Source organism: Lynx rufus, unplaced genomic scaffold (genome assembly GCF_022079265.1).
Source record: "Lynx rufus isolate CCGP_SWC_20201006 ecotype Redwood Valley unplaced genomic scaffold, mLynRuf1.p SCAF_1, whole genome shotgun sequence".
Classification (NCBI taxonomy): domain Eukaryota; kingdom Metazoa; phylum Chordata; class Mammalia; order Carnivora; family Felidae; genus Lynx; species Lynx rufus.
The window spans coordinates 97,502,601-97,521,664 of record NW_025814823.1 but is presented as its reverse complement, the minus strand read 5'-3'; the positions used below and the strand labels follow the sequence as shown (position 1 = coordinate 97,521,664).

The 19,064-nt window shown below is 37.9% G+C and overlaps 1 protein-coding gene across 2 annotated transcripts in view; it reads right to left on the bottom strand.

Moving 5' to 3' along the window:
• DMXL1 (Dmx like 1) overlaps nucleotides 1–17,077 on the bottom strand; it is a 135,531-nt gene extending 118,454 nt beyond the window's left edge. For both annotated transcript variants that reach the window (XM_047083709.1, XM_047083718.1), the window contains exon 1: nucleotides 16,544–17,077. In XM_047083709.1, coding sequence (XP_046939665.1) covers nucleotides 16,544–16,630 — 87 coding nt within the window. In that variant the 5' untranslated portion in view covers nucleotides 16,631–17,077. The remainder of the gene's footprint in view (nucleotides 1–16,543) is intronic.
• Between the last annotated feature and the right edge of the window lie 1,987 nt (nucleotides 17,078–19,064).

Genomic DNA, 19,064 nt, shown 5'->3' with positions numbered 1-19,064 from the left:
TTCTGTTCCAGGGGCATACCAATCTTTTTCCACCTCAGTGTGTTTTATCCACCTGTCTCCTGCCTGATCTTTGTCTAGCTAGCTTTTTTTCAATATTCGGGTCTCAGTTCCCTCTGTCTCTGATTACTTTGCGTCCCACCACTATTTATTCTTCTTCATAGCACCTATCATAATTTTTAAGTATCTTGCTTATTATCCACTTCAATTGCTGCAAGTTAAGTTTCAAGACAAAAAGAGAGCATACAAGCATATCTTATTCTCTGCTCTATCCTCCAATTCTAACTAACAGGATTTCTTTGTAAACACCTATGGAATAAATGAAGTATCTTACGTCAAAAAACAGCCACCACAGCCAAACAAATAAAAAGGTATCATTCAAGGCTTGCTGGCAAGCATTAATAACTCTTTTCGGTTTTTACAATTAGCACAACTCTTCCAACCAGAACTGATTTTGCATCCTTTCCTTAACTTCTTAAATCACAGGAGTTTCTCCTGTTACAAAGTATGTGGCTGTCTTCCTAGAATTTACCTATATAAGCCAGCATGAAGTATAACACTAACAATAAAACATTTATCACAAACTGTTTCCCAACCAAAAATAAGTTCACAGTATTAGCAATTATTTACTTTCTCATCACTTTTGCACCTGCACATTTACCTTACTTAATGTAAAAAATATTATACTTAATATATACTTCATGATCTTAATTCCTATCAAAGCCACAATGTTTCTGTACCTTCCAGCAAAAAGTATTTGAAAAGAAATTTGAGAGAACATACAAATAAATATGCTCACATTACAGATAAGAAAATGAGGCCTTAATAGGCTGACATAACTTCTAAGTGGCAGAATGGGCTTCAGAATCCTGATCGCTTTTGATTCTTGACCTAGAGCTATTTCCCTGGCACCATTAGGACTTCCCTAGTTATTGTGCTTGCCGGAATTTTCCTAGAAGAAATTAGTGACAATCAAGTATGGTTCCACTAGTGTCACACAGGGGAAAATCTTGGCTCAGTGAACAAACAAAAAAAATCTCATGATGGTCTGTAAAACGATATAAACATCCACTATCGGAACACAAGACTTGTCACAAGACTATTAGCAAGAATAATTTCCAAAAACTAATTTAAGAAAAATTTTCATTTGTAACACACTAAATATCTTAATATTTTAGAAACTGATTTTCCCCTCATTATTAAATTTTGATAAAGTACTGATTGTCACTGTATCCCAAAACATTGTGTCAAATTCTGAATGTTTACAATTTAGATTTCCCTAGATTTCCCCTTCCTTCCTTCCTTCCTTCCTTCCTTCCTTCCTTCCTTCCTTCCTCCCTCCCTCCCTCCCTCCCTCCCTCCCTTCCTTCAATATATGAAGTTTATTGTCAAATTGGTTTCCATACAACACCCAGTGCTCATCCCAACAGGTGCCCTCCTCAATGCCCATCACCCACTTTCCCCTCCCACCCACCCCCCATCAACCCTGTTTATTTTCAGTTTTTAAGAGTCTCCTATGCTTTGGCTCCCTCCCTTTATTTTTTTCCCCTTCCCCTCCCCCATGGTCTTCTGTTAAGTTTCTCAGGATCCACATTAAGAGTGAAAATATATGGTATCTCTTTCTCTGTATGACTTATTTCACTTAGCATAACACTCTCCAGTTCCATCCATGTTGCTACAAAGAGCCATATTTCACTCTTTCTCATTGCCATGTAGTACTCCATTGTATATATAAACCACAATTTCTGTAACCATTCATCAGTTGACGAACATTTTTTTGTAATTTTTTTTAAATGTTTATTTATTTTTAATGGAGAGAGAGACAGAGTGTGAGTGGGTAGCGGCAGAGAGAGACACACACAGAATCCGAAGCAGGATCCAGGCTCTGAGCTGTCAGCACAGAGCCTGATGCGGGGCTCAAACTCACAAACCGCGAGATTATGACCTGAGTCGAAGTCGGATGCTCAACCGACTAAGCCACCCAGGCGCCCCCATCAGTTGATGGACATTTATGCTCTTTCCATAATTTGGCTATTGTTGAAAGTGCTGCTGTCAACATTGGGGTACAAGTGCCCCTATGCATCAGCACTCCTGTATCCCTTGGGTAAATCCCTAGCAGTGCTATTGCTGGGTCATAGGGAAGATCTATTTTTAATTTTTTGAGGAACCTCCACACTGTTTTCCAGAGGGGCTGCACCAGTCTGCATTCCCACCAACAGTGCAAGAGGGTTCCCATTTCTCCACATGCTCGCCAGCATCTATATAGTCTCCTGATTTGTTCATTTTAGCCGCTCTGACTGGAATGAGGTGATGTCTGTGTGGTTTTGATTTGTATTTCCCTGATGAGGAGTGACGTGGAGCATGTTTTCATGTGCCTGTTGGCCATCCAGATGTCTTCTTTAGAGAAATGTCTATTCATGTCTTCTATTCATTTCTTCACTGGATTATTTGTTTTTCGGGTGTGGAGTTTGGTAAGTTCTTTATAGATTTTGGATACTAGCCCTTTGTCCAATATATCATTTGCAAATATTTTTTCCCAATCCGTTGGTTGCCTTTTAGTTTTGTTGATTGTTTCCTTTGCAGTGCAGAAGCTTTTTATCTTCACGAGGTCCCAATAGTTCATTTTTGCTTTTAATTCCCTTGCCTTTGGAGATGTATCAAGTAAGAAATTGCTGCAGCTGAGGTCAGAGGTTTTTTTCCTGCTTTCTCCTCTAGGGTTTTGATGGTTTCCTGTCTCACAATCAGATCCTTTATCCATTTTGAGGTGGTTACAAAATTACTGTTTAATGTAAGTATTAAACATCTGCAGAGTTGAGAAATGCATAGTTATCCCAGAAATAAACACTTAGAACTCTAGATAGGAAAATGCCAATTTTTAATACAATTAACCCTTGATCATTCAAAGATTAACCCAGTTCTGAATTACCCTTGTCCTTTTGCTGCTCCTGTATTACACTATTATTGCCTGTCATTTGACTTTCCTTTAGTGACAGTAGAACATACAAAAGCTTTCTCTCTCTAGTTTTGGTAAACTTCGAATCAATTGAAAATGACTGATCTTATCTGGAATATCTCTCAGTCCCCACTTTCTTCTCTTAGAGTTATAACTAATGCATGGCAATAAACTACTATATGAGAAAAAAAAGATTATAATCATCTGCAGTCTTCACTAGTCAACTACTATGCTTGGTGCTTATAATTAAGATTTTCTGGTATTCTTGACTACAGAACTTATTTTTCAGTTTATCTGCATAACTAAATATAGAATGCATTAAAGACTCAAACCTTATTTGCATTATGTTCCGTTTCTCAATCATTTTCAAGAATCTGTAAATGTCTCTCCTTAAAAAGTCTGCTGTGCATAGGAGACTAGTTAAATAAATATTGCACATACCCACAATGGAGTATAATACAGCTGTAAAAATAATAAGGAAGCTATCTATGAACTGAAATGCAGTGATTTCTTGGGGACATTTTTAAGTGAAAAAAAGCAAAGTACAAAAGGATGTGTTATTCGGGCAAGGAACAAGGAAAATAAGAAAACACACATGGATCTGCTTATTACAGTAAGAAACACAGGATGGATAAAACTAGACAGTAATAAAGCTGATTACCAACAAAGGTGGGGAGGATGAAGTGGAAGAGATACAGGAAAAAATGACTTTTGAAAGCATGTTAACATAATACATATTGAAAACTGAAATCAATCAGAGTAGGGGACAGGTAGTGAAACAAAGGAATTAACTGCATTTCAAATAAAGAAGGCACAAAGGACCTAAGTAACTTATGAACACAGAGTATGATTGTGTATTATCAGTCTTGGACAGTGAAAAGGAAAACACTAGACCACCTCCTGTGTTTCTCCTTTACTCACACACAACTACCACATTCTCAACACTTTTGACAACAGATGTGGGGTCTTTTAACCACAAGAAATAATTCTGTGACATAAACTGGGTCTCTGACAATTTAACTCAATTCTGACACTACGTACCTGGGGATAGTGTCTGATCCCATAGGTTAAGGGCTCAGTCTTAACTGCGACTGTCCTATACTTCACAAGCTAATCTCAAGTGGTGGGTCCCCAGGTTACCCATAACTTCTGTCCAATTTGGTTACATATCAGAAGTTCCCATGACCTCCTTCCCCTTGGATTTGATATGTGCTAAAACAAAACTTAGGGAAATACTTACTTACATTTACCAATTTATTAAAAGATATGATAAGGGATACAGAAGAACAACTTAGATAAAGAAATGTATAGAGCAGGATCTGGGAGGAGGTTCCAAGTACAGGAGCTTCTGTCCCCATGGAGCTAGGGGAGCATCACCCTCCTGGTACATGGATATGTTCACCAACCTGGAAGCTCCCCGAGTGCCATACTGTTGGGATTTCACAGAAGCTTCCTTGCACAGGCATGTCAATTATTAACTCCATTTCTAATCCCTCTCTAGTCTCTGGAGAATAGAAGGTGGGGCTGAAAATTACAAGCTTCTAAATCTGGCTTAATCTTTCTGCTGACCATCCCAGAAGCCATCCAGGACCCTACCTAGAGTTGCCTCATTACAACAAAAGATGCTCCTGGTTCCCTTATAACTTAGGAATTTATAAGGAGCTGTGGTAGGTCCCAGCGTAAAGAACCAAGTAAGTATTAGGGGATGATGCCTGCCTGGCTCAGTCAATAGAGCATGTGACTCTTGATCTCGGAATTGTAAGTTTGAACCCCACATTGGGTAAAGAGACTACTTAAAAAAAAAAATTGGGCATGTTGGGTGGCTCAGTTCCTGAAGCATCCAACTCTTGATTTCAGCTCAGGTCATGAGCTTACGGTTCATGAGATCAAGCCCTGTGTCAGGCTCTGTGCTGACATGGAGGAGCCTGCTTGGGATTCTCTCTCTCCCCTCCCCCTCACTCCCCAACCCCATGCAGTACGCAGCACCTGGACACACAATCTCTCTCAAAATTAAATACACATTAAAAAAAAATTTAAAAAACCTGTTAAATTAAAAAAAAAACAAATATTAGAACAAGTGATGCTCATAATGTTTTTATCACTTAGGAATTTAGAAGAGTTTCAGGAGCTCTGTGCCAGAAACAAGGGAGACAGACCAATATATGTTATCTTCTATTATCTCACAGGCAGGGTGGGGAGAAGTATGAACAAATCTTGAATGCTTTTTGTAGATTGTTTTGTAACTGTAGTGGTACGGACAATGCAATTCTGAAACTATTTTAAATGTATTACAGAACTGAGCAAATTAGCCGAGGATCTCATGATATAAGGAAGAACAAAGATATAAAATAAGGAAAGATGCAACAGAGTCAAGTAAGGTTGCACTGGAATTGGAAATATTGGTATAAAAATTATGCTTTCCAAAATATACATATTTCCCTGCACATATGTAAATATATTTGTACATGTGTATGTATGTGCATGCCATACGCATATACATGTGTATCATGTGCTGGTACTGTCCACTGAAAAGGACAAGAAGCATAAACATCCCAGTAGCAATGAGATCACCTAGCACCTTGATCTTGGTCTCTAATAGCATTCTCTACTAAAAGAAACCAGGGCTCCTTGAAGAAATAGCTAATTACATCACTGGGGCAGGGTAGCTACAAAGAGGGCAAAGAATACCCTCTTACACCAGAAAGAAGGTGCTTTAAAAAAAAAAAAAAAAAAGGACCAGGCAAGAATCATCATCAGCGGATATTCAACCTAGGAATAGGGACTCAACCTAGGATATTTGCACGGTCTTAAAACTCTCTCACACATTGCTTATTAGGTGCAAGAGGAAGGAAAAAAAAAAAAAGAAATTTGTTGTATGGGGGAGAAACTGGGCAACACCTTCAAGAGTCATCAAAATCAACATCACTAATGATAGATATCACATACACCTAGAGAAGAACACAACATCATCTATGCAGAATTTTGGCCAAGAATGCATAACCTCACTATAATCAAGAAGAAACATCAGAAAATGCAAAACGAGTAAAGGTTTGTTTTTTAAAAGTGGGAAGAACGTACTCTACTCTTCAAATGTCAATGTCAAAATGAATTTAAAAAAAAAGAAATGATGCTAAAGAGACATGGTAATTAAATGTAATCCCATGGTCCGAATCTTGTACTAGAAAAGATAAATGCTGTATAGAACGCTGTCATATCAACTAACAGAACTGGAATACAGCTAATACATTAGCTAAAAGTTTATCAATATACATTTATGAAATAGATTACTGTTATTATATAACAGAATACTCGTCTTATCTTACCATGAAATCAAACTAAAGTATTTGATTGTAAAAAATTATGACATATGTAACTTATTTCAAAGGGTTCAGGACAAAAAATTATGTAGGCATACACATATCCAAGGAGCACAAATGATAAAGAAAATGGGAATCAAATACTACCAATAGTCAAATCTAAGTAAAGAGAGTATGGGTGCTCCTTGTATTATTTTTATTTCATTACTTTTTCTAGGTATGAAGTTATTTCTAAATAGTTACTTTCCATGTAGTGATGAAAACATCTAAAAATTATTTTCAAAAATTTAAAACAAAAAATGCTGTGACTTTTTTGTGCTTTCTTTTATTTTTCACTTTCTATAGTGTTTTGGGCCTATTTTTTTCTCTTTGGCACTATACTGCAAGGCCAATTCAAGTGGTTTTCACTGTCAACAGATTTAATCCCTACAACAAATACTGTGAAGTACTCACTATAATCACCCCATTTTACTCATAAGCAAATTCAAGCTTAGACAGACTGAGTAATTGCCTTGAGTGTTAGAGCCAGTAGGAGGCACAACTGAGACTGAAACCAAGTTACAACTACTGGGAAAGGACATGCTCTTACCTGCTGTGTTAGGCTGCCACACGATGTCTTATAAACAAACAATGGCAATGAATTTAATAATTTTTCTCTAATTTCTTCCCATAATTAAAAACGTCTTATTTGGATTGTGAAGCAACCAGCACTCCCATAACTGTTGATACGAATATAAATTAAAATGGTACAACTCAAGATGCTTTCATGACTCAGTCAGTGGGTCGAGTGTCCAATTCTTGATTTCGGCTGAGGTCATGATCTCACGGGTCGAGACTGACCTCATGTGCCATCAGTGCAGACCCTGCTTGGGATTTTCTCTCTCCCTCTCTCTTGCCCTTCCCTGGTGCTCAAAATAAATAAATAAACATTTTTTAAAAATAAAAAAAATGGTACAACTACTTTGGAAAACTAAACACATGCCTAATCAATAATCCAGCAATTCTACTCCTAAGTTTATACGCAATAGAAAGTGTCCATATTACACTAAAATACATGAATAAAAACATTCAAAGCTATTCATAAACACTCTGAGGTAGAACCAACTCAAGCATCCATCAACAACAGAACATATAAATAAACTGTAGTATAATCATATAATGGAATACTAGAAAGCAATTGTTCTCAAACTCCCTGGTCTCAGGAATTCTCTGACCTCTTAAGAAAATACTGAGGGGCACCTAGGTGGGTCAGCTGGTTAAGCATCCAACTTCGGCTCAGGTCATGGTGTCGTCGTTCATGAGTTCAAGCCCCGTGTCCAGCTCTGTGCTGACAGCTCAGAGCCTGGAGCCTGCTTCGGTTTCTGTGTCTCCCTCTCTCTCTGCCCCTCCCTGCTCAAGCTCTGTCTCTCTCAAAAATAAACATTAAAAAAAAAAAAAAGAAAATATTGACGTTAACCATCCTCCCTTTTCTCTCCTCAAGGGCTTTAGTTTGTACATTATCACTATCAATACTTTCTCTTTTAGAAATTAAAACTGAGAAAACATTATACACCAATTGAATCAGTTATGAAAACCTTCCAACAACTAAAAGCCCAGGATCAGATGGCTTCACTAGTGAATTCTACCAAACACTTGACAATTAATGCCAATCCTTGTCAAGCTCTTCCAAAAAACTAAACATTTACAAACTCATTGTGTCGGGCCAGCATTCTGCCGTTAGAACTCTAGACAAGGTGGGGAGCCTGGGTGGCTCAGTCAATTAAGCATCTCTCTCTTGGTTTGGGATCAGGTGATGATCTCATGGTTTGTGATATCAAGCCCCACAATGGGCTTTGCACAGACAGCATAATGCCTGCTTGGGATTCTATGTCTCCCTCTCTCACTGTTCCTCCCCAGCTCAAAAGCACACACTCACTCTGTCTCAAAATAAACAAAATAAATAAACAAAATAAATAAATAAACAAAATAAACAAACAAAATAAATAATAATAAACAAAATAAATAAATAAAATAAATAAATAAATAAACAAAATAAATAAACAAAATAAACAAAAGGGTGGAAAAAAAGTCTAGACAAGGGCACTACAGGAAAATTACACACCAATATAATTGATTAACACAAATGTAAAAATCCTAAACAAAATACTTGCAAACCAATTTTAACAGCACATTAAAAAGATAATATACCATAATCAAGTGGGATTCAAGGACAGTTCAATAAAGGCCATACATGACAAGCCTACAATATAAACACCACATTCAATGGTGACAAGCTGAGGCAAGCTTTTTTATAATTCTCTAAGATTAGGAAAAAGGCAAGGATGCCTACTCTCACCACTCACATTAAAAACAGTACTAAAAGTCCTTGCCAGAGCAATTAGGTGTGAAAAAAACAATAAAAAGCATCCAAATCAGGAAGAAACACATCAAAATGACTCTGTTTACACTTAACAAGATATCATATATTGAAATCTCTAAAGGCACTACCAAAAGAAAAAAACAACAACATTAGAAGTAGTAAATGAATTCAGCAAAGCTGTAGGATACAAAATCAATACACAAAAAATCAGTTGTGTTTCTATATATTAACAATGACCTATTTAAAAAGGAAATTAAGAAAACTGACAATAGCATCAAAAAGAGTAAAATACTTAACAATAAATTTTAAAAAGGTGAAAGATACACTGAAAACTGTAAAACACTGATTAAAGAAACTGAAGATGACACACACAAAAAAGGAAAAATATTTTGTGTGCTTAGAATGGAAGACTATTGTTAAAATGTCCATAGTACTCAAAGCAATCTACAGATTCAGTGCAATCCCTATCAAAATACCAACGGCATTGTTCACAGGAAAAAAAAAAATCCCAAAATTCATATGAAGCCACAAAATACCCCAAATAGCCAAAGCAATCTTGAGCAAGAACTAAGCCCAAGCCGTCACACTTCCTGATTTCAGACTATATTACAAAGCTATAGTAATCAAAACAGTATGATGCTGGCATAAAGACAGACACATAGACAAAAGGCCAACTAATTAGCCAACTAATCTTCAACAAAGGCACCAAGAATGCATAATGGAGATAGTCTTTTCAAAAAATGGTAATGAGAAACTGCACATGCACATGCAAAAGAATAAAACTGTACCCTTATACACAAAAATCAACTCAAAATGGATCACAGACTTGAATGTAAGACCTGAAACCATAAAATTCCTAAAGGAAAACATAGAGGAAAAACTCCTTGACATTGGTCTTAGTGATGACTTTTTTGATATGACACCAACAGCACAAGCAGCAAAAGAAATAATAAATAAGGTGGGGGGGACTACATCAAACTAAAAAGCTTCTGCACAGCAAAAGAAACCGTTCACAAAATGAAAAAGCAACCTACAGAATGGGAGAAAATTTTGCAAACCATCTCTGATAAGGAGTTAATATCCAAAACATATAAAGAACTCATATAAATCAGTAAGAAAAGAGTCTGATTAAAAACTGGGTAGAAAACTTGAATAGACATTTTTCAAAAAAAGACATTGAAGTGGCTAACAGGTACATGAAAAAAAGTTTTTCATCACTAATCATGAGGGAAATATACAGCAAAACCACAATGAGATAGTGCTTCACACCTATTAGAATGGCTATCATCAAAAAGACAAAAGACACCAAGTGTTGGTGAAGATGCAGACCAAAGAAAATTCTTGTGCACTCTTGTTGGGAATGTAAACTAATATAGACACTATGGAAAACAGTATGAAGTTTCCTAAAAAAGTTAAAAATAGAAGTACCATGTGACTTAGCAAAGTAACTTCTGGGTATATATCCAAAGATGATGAAATGACTATCTCAATGAAATACCTACACTCCCATATTTACTGCAGTATTATTCACAATAGCCAAGATATGGCAACAACCTAAGTGTCCAACATGGATGAATGGTTAAAGAAAATGTGTATATGATATATATACACAATGGAATAGTGTTCAGCCATTAAAATAAAAGAAAATCCTGACATTTGTGACAACCTTGACAGCATAATATTAAGTGAAATAAATCAAACAGAGAAAGACAAATGTGATATACATGTATTCCATACACGGAATCTAAAAACATTATACTAATAAAAACAGAGACTAGAAAGGTGGTTGCCAGGGTCTGAGGGCTGAGGGAGATGGGAGATGCTGGTCAAAGGGTACCAACTTTCAACTGTTAGATAAATAAGTTCCAGGGATCTAATGTACAGCATGGTGACTAAAGTTAACAATATAGTATTACGTCCTTGAAAGTTGCTGTGAGAATAAAGCTTTAATGTTCTCACCGTAACAACAACAAAATGGTCATTATGTAAGGGACATATTAACTAGCCTTACTGTGATAAACATTTCACGATATATACTTGTATCAAATCATCACACTGTATACCTTAAACTTACATGATGATGTATGTCAATTATATCTCAATAAAGCTGGGGAAAAAAAAGAGATGAATATGTACAGGTAACCCAAACAAGGTATCATCCAAAAATCACTTAGAATAGACATATCTTCTTATGGATAGTTCTAATGGACTATTCAAATGAATTTAAATAAAAATTTAAAAAATAAAATTAATTCAATCTCTAGAGTATATACAACATGGTGAGGTAATAAGCATGGAATTACACCAGGCTCCCTCCCCCACCAAAATCAGGGAAAGCAGGTTTAAAGTGGGCTAAGTACGTACCACTAAATTCTTAAAATAATCAATCAACCTGGTTTAAATAAAAACCAAAGGAGTAATATAATACATAGTATTCCTAAACAAAAATTTAGAAGTAGTTTGAAAGATTTGGCTAAAATAAATTATTCTCAAAACCCATTTGAAGGTGCTCTGACTATATTGTGTAAGGTTATCAAAACAATAAGAAAAGCACTGATTTATCAACTAAACTGTAATACAATTTGGTCTTCAAAATTAATATGCAGTTACATTCAAGTCTGTGATCCAGAATGTAAGACCTGAAACCATAACTGATACATGAGCTGCTTCTATCAAGAGATCTGTAATCAGAAAAATCTATTACTATCCACTGATAATTAAATTAACAAATGAAAATTCCTTTCGATAATACATAAATAATAGGTTTACTAACTTTGAGACTAAACAAGATGCACAGGAAGAACTGAGTTCATATATGTGCCATCAAGCATAGAATCATCATTTTTAACTTTAAATTTTGGCAGAGAACCTTCTCAAATATTCTAAATTCGAAAATTATCCAAGACTGTAACAGCCAGTATCTGAATTTGGAAAACAATTTGATTTTTTGTTTTCACTGATTCATTTTAACCAACCATACCAGGTATATATTCCAAGGAATTTCTTTCTGGTATATTTCCTGGTTAAATGACTTGAGTTTGGTATGTTGTAATTAACATTTTTCTCATTTTTAACCGTATGTTAAAAATTACTACTGCTTCAATATCTTAACGGCATTAATACTATTTAAAATATAATATTTAAAGAGGGCCAGTTTTTAAAAAGAAGTCCAATTTAGTTCCACATGATGGCATATGAGAACCACAAAAATCTTTTTCCAGATATGAATAGTATCAAATTTTCCTCTCTTGTATTCTCTCCACTTACAAAGACCCACAAGCCCCTTCCAAAAACAAACAAAAAACCCCTTTCTATCCTCCTACCTATAAAGATTTCCCTAGAAGAACAAAACAAAAAGCTAAAGGATGCTTACTATGACAGAAAGTGTTGGCAGGAGAATGCTAATTCAGCCTCCATTTCTCTACCAACACCCAGAGAGCTGCAGTCAGTCTTTTGACTTCTAATCTGGGTGCCCTTAGCTGTGAACACTGGGTTGTCTAACACAAAAGAGAGCCTGAAGCTCTAACATGTTTGCTTTCTCTTCTAAAGCAAAGATGTTTAAATTTCAAACTAGAGACAGGAAGTCCTAAATATTAACACAATCTGTCCCTTATAAATTACCTCCCTTTCCATTTCACTTGAAACACAGTTTCAACACTAACTATAGATAAGCTATGAAAAGAAAAAAACAATCTATTGTATATTAAAGCATATATGTCATCACTTTCACAGAAATACTAGAAAATCTAGATTCCAATTAACTGTGACTCTTTTTAACTTATCATTTGTCCTTTATAAACAAAATAGTTTTTATTCTAAAAACAAAAGTTTTCAACAGATCAGGACCAGGTTGCTCACATATTTTCACTCTAAAAGCAGTAGGAAATTAACAAGGAAAAAAAGAGTAAGGGAAGAATTCAGTTAAATAAAGAAAAAATAAAGAATTTTTGCTTAGCGTACAGGAAATTTTTCCCCGTTGTTCACCTGATATTGAGGGTAAAACACGTAACAAATAACTGAGAAAAATTTCAAGAAACTTTTTTAAGTTTATTCATTTATTTTGAGAGAGAAAGCCTGTGCACAAGTCAGGGAGGAGCATTAAGAGAGGGAGGATCCCAAGCAGGCTAAGCACGGTCAGCACAGAGCCCAAAGTAAACCTCACCACAGTGAGATCATGACCTGAGCCCAAATCAAGAGTTGAACCCTTAACGACTGAGCCACCAAAATGTCCCTAAAGGAACTTTAATAGAAATATTTTATTTGGACTCAAATATAAATTATTAAAGCTATTTTAAAATACAGCATTTTAATTATATCCCAATGTCTTCTGTATGTCTTATTCATCAATTCAACCAGTATTTATGTGCCAAGCATTAGAATAAGCATGACTTGAATTTTATAATAATTGTCATTTTTGAGGGTTTTACATAAACACTGAACATAGTACACTATGAATAGGTAACACTTTAGCTCTATTTTACAGATGAGAAAAAAAGGAATTTAGAGAGTATAAAAGAACTTGCTCATGGATAATACAAAGAGCTGTAAGGAACTAGGCTGGAAATCAAATCCAGGTAATGACTCTACTAATAGGAGTCACCACTACTTTAATCACTGTTCTAGATGGTCATAAGGAAACCATGGGAGACACACACAAAGCAATACTGGTTAATGATATAATGAAAGTACAAATAAAGTGCTTTGACAGCAAGACAGACGTGGTCACTGCCTTCCAGAAGTTCTCATACTAAGAGGGAAGTCAAAATATTTGATGCCAGTTTAAGTAGTAAAAGTGTATCTAATACTTAGACAAATTGTATTACTAAGGGCATATTTTAAAATCTAGAATTCATGAGGGCAGGCATTCAATTTCATTTCAATTTGAAACCTGTCAGACTTGATTTGGAAAACAGGATTTCATTTCTTGTAATCTTTCAAAACAAGAACAGTTAGTTATCTGCAAACATGCAAAGGGAGGAATTACAAACACAGGATGTCTTCACAAAAGGCATAAAGTACCAGGAGGAATAAAACCATTCTTCAAGGGGGCCTGCAACAGGAAGATCTCATGTCCCTCCCTCTAGCAATACTGAAATTTAGAGATTTTTTTAGTCTATATATACCATCTACCATTAAGGTCTGTTACCTTCCTATCGAGTACAAATCGGAAAATGTTAAAAACAGAATTCAAGGAGTAAACAATAAATAGATTTTGCTTTTTAATGTAAAAAACAACTTGAAGAGACATAAATTTAAGATGTATAGGGTGTCAAGGAAACCGAAAGCGCGAAACTTGGTTTATAACACAACTACCAACTTAATGTTGAAGCGTCAGGGATGGATTGGGTACAAAGGAAGATGACTGTTAATCCTTAAACTACCACCCAAATTACAGAGAATTGGGATCTCTTTATACTAAACAGACAAAAATTTATTTTTATCGAATTCACTAGAATCCTTCCTTAGATCTGGGAGAAAGCAGCAATATGCTTGGTAGGAGATGATTAAAGTCTAGTTTATGGAAATAGATTTTAAAGATTTTTAATTTTTTTTAATTAAAAAAAAATTTAAGTTTACTTATTTATTTTGAGAGGGAGAGAGAGAGTGCGTGCACAAGCAAGCATGAGTAGGGTAGAGACAGAGAGGGGAGACAGAATTCCAAACAGGCTGCATGCTAACAGCACAGAGCCTGATGCAGGGTTCGAACTCACAAACGTGAGATCATGACCTGGGCTGAGATTAAGAGTTGGATGCTTAACCAACTGAGCCACCCAGGTGCCCCCAACTTTTTTTAATGTTTATTTACTTTTGAGAGATCATATGAGCATGAACAGGGAGGGGAGAGGCGGGGAGAGAGAGAGAGAGAGAGAGAGAGGGAGACAGAATCTGAAGCAGGCTCCTCGCTGTCAGGGCAGACCCCCACTTGTGGCTCAAATCCTGGAACACTGACATCATGACTTGAGCTGAACTCAGACACCCAACCAACTGAGCCACCCAGGCACCCCAGAAAGAGATATTAAAATAAGGTCGCAGAACTGAGCAACAAGCTACATGATGGTATAGAATAACCATATATAGTCTCTGGCACATTACCTTACCTCTTCTTGAAAATAACATGGAGGTGGGGTGCTTGGGTGGCTCAGTCGGTTAAGCGTCCGACTGCGGCTCAGTTCATGATCTCATGGCTGGTGGGTTTGAGCCCCAAGTCGGGCTCTGTGCCGACAGCTCAGAGTCTGGAGCCTGCTTCAGATTCTGTGTCTCCCTCTCTCTCTCTCTGCCCCTTCCCCACTCAGACTCTGTCTCTCCATCTCTTAAAAATAAACATTAGAAAATAGTAATAATAATAAAAATAAAATAACATGGAGGCATCCACCACGGTTTTATATACACTTAAAAGGATATTCTAGGTGTATAATAGGTCAGTCTATTGCATGTGTTTTGAAGTTCACACTATGGCTTACAGATTCTGAAAGCCTTCTTAGAGAAAGTTGCTAGAATTTACATTGGATAAAGCACTCATGTAACTTTAGGAGATGTTACCATCCTGTAATCTTCCACTAGGAAAACCTCCTTAGGGCACTGTTTATTTCCTCCATCTAAATAGCAAGAGCAGAGAGCAGTGTCCAGCTACAGAAAGTCTACAACTTTCAGTTCAGTGAGACCCTCAGGATTCAATCTCCTCCTAAATATTCAGGCTAGATTACCATTTAGAATTAGAATCTCCAAAAGCTGCTACTGTCAAATGCAAGCTAAGGTATGTACTAGTATCTCCAGAGTGGAGGTACAAACTGTCCAAGAGCAAAATACTTAGTTGCCGCAGATCTAAAAGCACAATTTAGGGATGAAACACCTGTACCATGTCAAATCATGACTATTATTTAATCTAATACTTATTCTGACTGACAAAGACCACAAAACAATTCATAGGAGAAGAAAATCTGGGGGATCTGCGAAGCTTTTTTTTACTTTGTCTCACTGTTAATGTAAAAATAAGTTTTACTTTTCATCATAACTAAGAGAGAGCAACACAAGTTGTAGCAAATATCCTCAGCATTATAAATAAGTTTATACATCCAATCCTGACTTACAATTTGAAATTATTATAAAAACTATAGTTAAAGCAGAAAATGCCACTATACTGCTAAGTAGCCTGCAGTTTGGGGCCCTCTTCCTTCCAACATCTGAGGAAGACAAATGAAAAAGGAGTCACTTTCAGGTACAGAAGAGTTTTATTGAAAAACTGTAACGTAACTTTAAGTAATTGATGTGAGCAATCTAAAATAAACACTTTCCCAGGATTTCTAAACTGCTACACAAGGAATTCAAAGGATGGCAGGAGCGAATTGTTTACAAAAAATTTTTTTTTCTTCCCAAAGTTATTTATGGGTGAATTCGAAGAGAAGTAAATGAAAACACCGCTTTCACTGTATTACTCAGCGCTAGATGTTGATAGCAAACAATCAGTAATTGTTTTAAGACACCCACTTAAAAAAAAAAAAAACACAACTACAAAGATACTTGACCTTAACTAAGAAATGAAACCAATCCCAACTATTTCTAAATTTGACAATTTAAGCCGATAGAGCAGGGTAACGAAAAGCCTTCATACACATCACAACAACGATTTCTGGATAAACGACTGTGGGAAACCATCCCAGTCTTAAGGACGTCAGCCTAGAAACTTTAAAAATCCTACAAAACATTCTAACTTCCGAGCCAGTACCTCGATGACCGACATGTTTCTACCTCCTTGGCTCTCAAAAGCCAGGTCCGCCCGGTCCCAGGGGCGCGGACCCGGGGACCCCAGTGCGGAGGGGACCAGGCGTTCTTGGCCTCGGCCCCGCGATTCTGGGCCGCTCCCGGCTGACTCAGGGGCGCGGACCGGGCACGGGCGACGCGGGAGCCTCCCTCACTCACCGTGAAGCGCTGGTCGCCGACGCTGCCCACGGAGAAGCAGTGGTCGCCAGGGTTCACAGCCCCGGTCAGCACCTGGTGCAGGTTCATGTCTGCGTCTTATTCCAGCAACGGACGCCGCGTCCGGCTCATGCCCAGGGTCGGCGGCCGCTTCCCTCCCTCCTTCCCTTAGGGGCGGCGGCCGCTCTTGGGCGGCGACGGAGGCAGCGACAGGCGCCAGGAGCCGGAGCCGCTCAGCCGGGGCCCGCAGTTCATCCCGAGCCCTGGCGGGCAAGGCCCGGAGGGGGCGGGCCGCCGAGAAGGCGCAGCGCCGCGCTCGTCCGCGCACCTGTCACAGCCAGCGGGAGGCCCAGGTGAAGCTCGGGGTCGACTCAAGGGCCGAGACCCTGGGCCGACTCACCGGCCAGCAGGGCCGCGGCGTCCACACACTTCCTCTGGGCTCGGGGTGGCTGGCCCTGACGGATCCCAGTGGCGCAGGCAGCACGCGCTCGCCTTCACCGCCTGACCTGTCCCTTCCCGGCTCCGGTGCCCGTCACCCCCACTGGCCTTTGCCGCTCACTACGCGTCGCTAAGTCCCTTCAGCCGAAATATCGCGAGGCTTCCCGCGATGAAGAGGGATACTGCGGTAAAGGACGCACTTTTTTCACCACAGTTTACAGATCAGCAAGTGGCTACGAAAACGCCTCGTCTAGTCAGATGCTGGCCAATCCCGAGCTCCAGTCTACGTAGGGCCCCGCCCACCACTGAGGACAGGCCAATCTCGTTGAGTCCGGTAAGTGAGTCTGTCTGTCTGAGCTGGTCCAAAGTAAGGAGCCTAGCAGAAACCCAGTGAGCCCAGAATGAGGTGAGAGTTGTCAAAAAATGCTTTAGGTTACGGCTTAATCTGTCGGGCCAGAAAGCTTGAAAGGGAGAAGTGCGTTATAAGTGGAGCTGCAGTGTCCTCTGTCCTGGTAGAAACTACAAGTCCCAACAGGCACTGCTCCGCTAAGGCGGCGCTTGTCGACTTCCAAGTAAATGTGACCCGTTCAGCATCTGTTATCCCGGCGTGTGGTTTCTCCTGCTTTACGCGCGTTTCCAGCGCACCAAACGGGGTTAATTTGAAAGACTTAAATACTCGACAAGTGTTCAAATGGAGTGTTTTCAGCTAAGTTTTCCTTAACCTACGTTTTGAACTAGTGCTGATAATAATATTGCAGCAGCCCTGCGTTGAGCGTTTGTTTGGGAAAAACCCAAGGATTCCAAAATGATTAGTGTCGCAGTTACAACCGCTAGATACTCTCAGTGTATTTTGACACAAGTTTTGTGTTATTATCGATAACGGTCTGTTTATATGTCTCCTTCCGTATATTTAAGCCTCTTGAGTACAGACTGTGTGGTTCGCCTCTGTATTCCGAGTGTGGGGCTCAGGGCCAGCTCCACTGTAGGTGTTGAGTAAATGTTAAACGAGTGAATGTAGATAGGAACTCTCCACCTAAAAGGAGTAGTTTCTTAAAAACTGCTAAACTGATTTTTATATCCTTTTGCTGGGGTGAAAAAAAAAACACTTTCACACCAATACTTGGACGGGAGGAGTATTAATTTTATTTATGCTTTGCCAAAATGTTTTGTAATGTGTACATTTAATTTTGCAATAAAAAGTTACTTAAAAACCAAATTTAAGAGCCATCTCCCATTTTCAATTTGACAGATGTAGGTGAATTCCATTATTTATCCCAGTTTCTTTATCAAAAGAAGGGACTTAAAACTTAATTTGTTTTAAAAAACTATTTTATTGATGTCTGACATACTTACAACTTAATCTGTATTTTAATTATTAATTTAAAATATTATTCAGGGTGGCTTTAACTTAATTTTATATTTAGACTCTAAATAACGTTTTCTCTGTGTTCCACATAAATGTATCTGGCCCAGCATGTTTTACTCATTCTGTCCTGCCCAGTTTTTACTTTTCAAGGGCATGCAGTATAGCAGAATAAAAGAAATTCAGTGGCCTGGTAGTTAGGAAATCTGAGATCTAGTGTTAATCTCACGTTGGCTGTGTGACCTTGGAAAGGTTTTTGTTAACTTTCAGACTCGTTTTCCTCATCTGTAAAATCAGCAAGTTTAATTTATCAACAACATTTTCATTCCTGCAACTCAGTACATCTGTTAGTTTTCATTAAATTCCTTCAACCTTCAGTTAGACTACCTGAGTCTGAATCCTGGCCTTACTGCTCACTTAGGTTATTTAATCTCTCTGTGCTTCACTTTCCTTATCTATGAACGGGAGATAGTAGTAGACTTTCTTCTTTTAATTATCACGAGGATTAAGTGAGAACAGTATTTGGTCCATAGAATTCAATAGATGTTAGCCATTATTACTATTATTACTATTATTAAATGAACTTAACCTTTTGACATTCACTTACTCTTTCTAAGGTTTTCCAAATAGTGTCAAACCCCAGCACAAATCAGACTTTCCAGGGAAGCTTAAGACTACCACAAAAGTTCTGAGGATGTTATAGTCTATCTAAAACTATGGCAC